The sequence below is a fragment of the Rhinoraja longicauda genome, chromosome 44, assembly GCF_053455715.1.
Source record: "Rhinoraja longicauda isolate Sanriku21f chromosome 44, sRhiLon1.1, whole genome shotgun sequence".
NCBI lineage: Eukaryota > Metazoa > Chordata > Chondrichthyes > Rajiformes > Arhynchobatidae > Rhinoraja > Rhinoraja longicauda.
Window position 1 is genome coordinate 7,392,184 of NC_135996.1, and position 6,846 is coordinate 7,399,029.

Sequence of the window (6,846 nt, forward strand, 5' to 3'; positions counted from 1 at the left end):
TGCTGGGCTGTATCCAACCATGCTGTGAACTATTGATTTTGAAAACATGCCCTTCGGCCCGACTTTGCCGACCAACATGCCTCCCCATCTGCACCAGTCCCACCTGCCCGCGTTTGGCCCATCCATATTCCTCTAAACATTATCCTATTCATGTACCTGTCCAGATGTACCTGTCCAGATGTATCTGTCCAGATGTACCTGTCCAGATGTACATGTCCAGATGTCCACCCATTCCTCCCAAGATGCTGCCTGACCTGCTGAGTTACTCCAGCATTTTGTGAATTAATCAGATGTTTTTTAAACCTTGTGATAGTTAGTCCCTGCCTCAACCACTTCCTCCAGCATCATAATCACAAACAATCACAATAATACTTTGTTAGCCAAGTATGTTTTGCAACATACGAGGAACTTCATTTGCCCACACAGTCATAACAATAAAAAGCCACAGGGCACACAAAATACATTTTAACATGAACATCCACCACAGTGACTCCTCCACATTCCTCACTGTGATGGAAGGCGAAAAAAAAGTTCAATCTCTCCCTTCTTTGTCCTCCAGTGGTCGGGGGCCTCTAACCTTCCGTTGACGGGGCGATCTTGGCTCCCGTAGCCGGTGGCGGGCCTTCCTCGATGGGGCGATCAAGCTCCTGCATCGGGAGGGGGATCTGGTTCCATAAACCTACCAACCTACGTATAAATTTAAATTGCCTCTCAGGTTGCTATTAAATCTTCTTTCCCCTGCCCCTCCCCTCACCTTAAACCTGTGTCCTCTGGTTCTTGATTCCCCTTCTCTGGGTGAAAGACTCTGCATTTACCCAATAACATTCCCTCATGATCTTATACACCATGAGATCACCCCTCATCCTCCAGCGCTCAAGAAATAACGTTCTAGCCTGCTCAACCTCTCCGTATAGCTCAGGTCATCGAGTCCTGAAAACATCCTCGTAAATCTTTACTGCACCCTTTCCAGCTTAAGGTCATGTGCCAATAAGTAGTATAAGAAAATAACTGCAGATGCTGGTGCTGGTACAAATTGAAGGTATTTATTCACAAAATGTTGGAGTAACTCAGCAGGTCAGGCAGCATCTCGGGAGAGAAGGAATGGGTGACGTTTCGGATCGAGAAGTCTGAAGAAGGATCTCAACCCGAAACGTCACCCATTCCTTCTCTCCCGAGATGCTGCCTGACCTGCTGAGTTACTCCAGCATTATGTGAATAAATACCTTCGTCATGTGCCAATAGTATACCTAGCCTAACCTAAACTTCCTCACTGTCAACTACAATGCTGTTTTTTAAAATTTTGGATCAACTGTAAAATGGTCTTTAATGTTTAGTTTTAGAGAAATAGCGCGGAAACAGGCCCTTCGGCCCACCGGGTCCGCACCGACCGGCGTTTCCCGCACACTATCATCACACCAGGGACAATTTTTACATTTACCAAGCCAATTAACCTACAACCCTGCACGTCTTTGGAGTGTGGGAGGAAACGGGAAATCTTGGAGAAAACCCACGCAGGTCAAGGGGTGAATGTCCAAACTCCGTGCAGAAGACAGCTCCCGTAGCCGGGATTGAACTCGGGTCTCTGGTGCTGTGAGGCAGCAACTCTACCGCCGCGCCACCTTGCCGCTGTCTCCTGATGATACTACTATTGAGGGCGTGCAGCGTAGGTTTACTAGGTTAATTCCCGGAATGGCAGGACTGTCGTATGTTGAAAGACTGGAGCGACTAGGCTTGTATACACTGGAATTTAGAAGGATGAGAGGGGATCTTATCGAAACTTATAAGATTATTAAGGGGTTGGACACGTTAGAGGCAGGAAACATGTTCCCAATGTTGGGGGAGTCCAGAACCAGGGGCCACAGTTTAAGAATTCTCTGAATGCATTCAAGAGAGAGCTAGATAGAGCTCTTAAGGGTAGCGGAGTCAGGGGGTATGGGGAGAAGGCAGGAACGGGGTACTGATTGAGAATGATCAGCCATGATCACATTATGGCGGTGCGTACAGGCTCGAAGGGCCGAATTGTCTATTGTCCTGTTATTTTCTCCCCATTTGCAGAACCAGCCAGGGGTGTGTCCACATCATACTGGCCCAGACCAAAGATAACAAGTACACGCTGGATCAGAACAGCGCCCTGTTCAACAGCATCCCGGAGATGGTGCAGTACTACTACGCTGAGAAGCTGCCGTTCAAGGATGCCGAACACATGAGCCTCCTGTACCCCGTGCAAAACAAGCAGCAGTAACCTGCGTGGTGGCGACAGTCTGGCGAAAAGGGAACAAACAATCCATCAGTTAGACCGTCCGTGACCTCCTGACCAACTCTACCTGACACAGAGAGAGAGAGAGAGAGAAGCAAGACAGAAGAGCAGATGTTGCACAATGCAGTTGCTACGTAGGACAGGTAGACGCAAAATGCTTGAGTAACTCAGCTGGTCAGGCCGCATCTCTGGAGAGAAGGAATGGGTGACGTTTCGGGCGACCCGAAACGTCCCCCATTCCTTCTCTCCAGAGATGCTGCCTGACCAGCTGAGTTACTCCAGCATTTTGTGCCTACCTTCGATTTAAACCAGCGTCTGCAGTTTTAGTTCCTATGCTACGCAGGACAAACAGCTTCCAAACTGGCTCAACAGGTACAAGTAGATAAATGCCATCACGCGTCGCACACCTACTACCCCTCCATTGCAGTGGAAGCCAACGGCTCAAAGGAACCCATCTTCCAACAGGGAAATTGAACGCAATTTTTTGATCCCCGTTGTACAAGCTTTTTTGATCCCCGTTGTACGTTCTACAAGTAGGGTTGTAGGTTAACTCTTTTCCTCTTTTTTTTTTTAACCTCATTCACAAGCCCGATAAAGGGAATAACGTTTAGTGCAAGATAAAGTCCGATTAAAGATGTGTAGGAAAGAACTGCAGATGCTGGTTCAAATCAAAGTTAGACCCCAAAATGCTGGAGTAACTCAGCGGGTCAGGCAGCGTCTTTGGAGAGAAGGAATGGGTGACGTTTCGGGTCGAGACCCTTCTTTAGACTTCCAATAAGAATCCTCCGATTAAAGATAGTCCGAGGGTCACCAATGAGGTAGATAGTAGTTCAGCACTGCTCTCTGGTTGTGGTAGGATGGTTCTGTTGCCTGATAACAGCCGGGAAGAAACGGTCCCTGAATCTGGAGGTGTGCGTTTTCACACTTTTGTACCTCTTGCCTGATGGGAGAGGTGAGAAGACGGAGTGACCGGGGTGAGACTGGTCCTCGATTATGCTGCTGGCCTTGCCGAGGCAGCGTGAAGTCCAGCCCAGGAGCGTGAATTTCGCCCAGAATGATGGGCTGAAGGGTCCCCGTGTTCAGTGAAAGGAATCTAGCAATATCCTCCGCCCATTTGTGCAGGAAGGAACTGCAGATGCTGGTTTAAATCAAAGATAGACACAAAATGCTGGAGTAATTCAGCGGGACAGGCAGCATCTCTGGAGAGAAGGAATGGGTGACGTTTTGGGTCGAGACCCTTCTTCAGACTGAAGAAGGGTCTCGACCCGAACCATCACCCATTCCTTATATAATATATAATAATGCCTGTCCCGCTGAGTTACTCCAGCTTTTTGTGTCTATCTTCTCGGATTAAACCACCATCTGCAGTTCCTTCATGCACAATACATTGTCGAACCTGTGTTTTAATTGGGAATAGTGTAAAGCCCCTTCTACACTCTCGCCCCGTGCTAATTGGTGCTGGGAACGCTCAAAGCTTTCATAAGGAACAATTCTCGATTTCTAGAAATGACAAATTGCAAAACAAAAAAAGAATTGTCACTGTTTCTGCAAGTTATTTTGAAGAGTTTCTCAGTGCAAGATGTTAAGATTAACACATGCACTGTCTTGTTGTTCGTCCTTCGGGTTGGAAGATGACCATAACTTCACTTTCAGTTGGAGGATTGGTGACTGTGGGTCCAGAAGTGACTGGTGAGGCCAATCCGGGCCCGGAAGGCACGCCCACATGTAGAACACAAGTGGATGGCTGCTGCAGTGGAAGTGGAGGTAGCCCGGGCCTTGCGCGCGGTGCGTTTCCTCTGGGCCTCTGCAGTGCGTCTGTTCTCTGCTACACGGGCTCCTGTGGTGAGCTTGCTACGCCAGGTTGGACGGTCCAGAGCAAGAGACTCCCAAGTGCTAAGGTTGATGTCCTAGTCTTTGAGGGACACTTTGAGGCAGTCCTTAAACCTTTTATTCTGTCCTACTGAGCGCTTGCCCTGACACAGTTCTCCGTACAGAAGCTGTTTTGGCAGTCGACTCTCGGGCATTCTGACGACATGGCCAGCCCATCTGGCTTGGGCTTTCCGTAGGAGGGTGTGGACGCTGGGGATTCCAGCCTGTTCCAAGACCTCTGTGTCGGGAATTATGTCCTGCCACCTGATGTGAAGGAGTCTGCTCAAGTGAAAGTGGTTGAGCTGTTTGGCATGTCTGCTTAACACATGCACTGTCTTATTCCTGATGTGTTGTGCTTAAGGTTGCCAACTGTCCCGTATTAGCCGGGACATCCCATATTTTAGGCTAAATTGATTTGTCCCATACGGGACCGCCACTGTCCCGTATTAGGTCCGGACGGTGATGAAGGCCTGGACACTGGAGCCTGGGGGCTGTAGTCACGGACAGTGTAGGCCCGGGCGTAGTAACCCGCCTCCCGGCCCGGGCGGCCACCATTGGTGGAACGGGAGCACGTGGCCACTGGCTGGGTGAGGTCACGGGGCGGTGACGTCACCTTGTCCCGTATTTGGGAGTGAGGAAGTTGGCAACCCCTCGTTGTGCTCCCATTTAGAAAGCAGCCTGCGTGTTATTTTCAGTAACTTCTACAATCATCTGATCACAGCTCACACCTCTTGTTGATAGGACATGCCAGTGGGCAGTAACAGATGGTGAGGAGCCTTATTGAATTGTATAATGTGACAAGCAGTGGTAATGGGATTTGTTTCACCACTTGAGAAAACTTATTATATGCTGTTCCTGTGATATGTTTTAATTAAAACACTTGACAAAACGGGAAGAGTTTTCATCTGTTTGTTCAGTTTCTATAAAGGGTGTGTTCTTGGGCATGTTGGTGCAGCTGGAATGTTTTGCTCACCCATGCCTTCGTGTTTAGCTCTACCCGAGACTGCGAGCTCCCTGATGGTGAAGTCCGCAGGCCGCGGTTGGAGCGTCGATCCCAGGCAAGGGATCGCGGGGGTGGGGGACTCTGACGGCAAGTCCACCCCCTGCGGTGGGGCTCGAGCAAGTCAGTCTCGAGCAAGGCTGCCAACTCCATGATGTTTGGCTGCAGAGCGACCGCAAGTACGACCCGCAAAACAATCGCATCTTTGGCATGGCATTGAGAAAACGTTTCCACCGACGACCCCCCCCCCCCCCCCCACACATAAAGCAAACCAGAAAACATTAACACAAACTTTTTAAAACGCACTAAAAATAACAAAAAAAGATGGAAGGTCGGACAATGAAAAAAGATGAAAGGTCGGCGGCGAAGCATTCGTCCACTTAGTGTCGACCAAAGGTACTAGAGGAGCAAGATAGACTACTCGACTAAACACCGTAGTAGGTCATGGGCAAAGATACTAGAGGAGCAAGATAGACCACTCGACTAAAAACCGTAGTAGGTCATGGCAAAGATACTAGAGGAGCAAGATAGACCACTCGACTCTAAAAACCGTAGTAGGTCATGGGCAAAGGTACTAGAGGAGCAAGATAGACCACTCAACTCTAAAAACCGTAGTAGGTCATGGGCAAAGATACTAGAGGAGCAAGATAGGCCACTCAACTCTAAAAACCGTCATAGGTCATGGGCAAAGATACTAGAGGAGCAAGATGAACCACTCCGTCGTGATCGCCTATACTGAAGTATACGAAAAGGAACGTGACGTTCGCCATTTTAGTAAGCAAACCCCGCCGTTCGCACTGCCTCTCGCAGTGTAATCAGTGTTGTGGGGGAACAGTATGTGTGATGATATCATAAAAATGCAGAATATATCTCATCTATCAACTCACAGATTTTTGTTATTTTTCTTTTTGAATGTTTCTGCCTACTGGAATGGCGCCGTGACCTACTACGGTTTTTACGTTGAGTGGTCTATCTTGCTCTGCTCTAGTATCTTTGGTCATGGGTGAATTTCAGTGCCATTTTAGTAAGCGGATTAGAAACAGAAAATAGGTGCAAGAGGAGGCCCTTCGAGCCAGCACCATCATTCAATGTGATCATGGCTGATCGTCCCCAATCAATACCCCGTGCCTGCCTTCTCCCCATATCCCTTGATTCCACTAGCCCCTAGAGCTCTATCTCTTAAATCCATCCAGTGAATTGGCCTCCACTGCCCTCTGTGGCAGAGAATTCTACAAATTCACAACTCTCTGGGTGAAAAGTTTTTTTCTCATCTCAATTTTAAATGGCCTCCCCTTTATTCTAAGACTGTGTCCCCTGGTTCTGGACTCGCCCAACGTTGGGAACATTTTTCCTGCATCTAGCTTGTCCAGTCCTTTTATAATTTTATAAAAATTATAAAAATTCTCCCCAATCTCCACCACCGACCTCTCTGACCTCTTCACAGGAATAAAAACTGCCACCTGCTCTCTGGACCCCATCCCCTCCAGCTTTGTCAAGGCCTGCCTTCCTGCTCTCTCTCCACTTATCACTGCAACAATAAACTCCCCCCTGTCCACTGGCATCGTCCCGCCATCCCTCAAAATCGCTGCTGTCACCCCCATTCTGAAAAAACCTGGTCTAAACCCTGACACCCCAAACAACTTCAGACCAATCTCCAACCTACCCTTTCTGTCCAAAGTTTTGGAACGTGCTGTAGCTTCCCAACTCAAATACCACCTCT

The 6,846-nt window shown here is 48.5% G+C and overlaps 1 protein-coding gene across 1 annotated transcript in view; it reads left to right on the top strand.

Annotated features, from left to right (window-relative positions):
- The window catches only part of LOC144612403 (uncharacterized), a 29,083-nt gene extending 26,674 nt beyond the window's left edge, over positions 1-2,409 (top strand). Inside the window, exon 6 of the mRNA XM_078432011.1 lies at positions 2,056-2,409. Coding sequence (XP_078288137.1) covers positions 2,056-2,242 — 187 coding nt within the window. The 3' untranslated portion in view covers positions 2,243-2,409. The remainder of the gene's footprint in view (positions 1-2,055) is intronic.
- Positions 2,410-6,846: the final 4,437 nt, after the last annotated feature.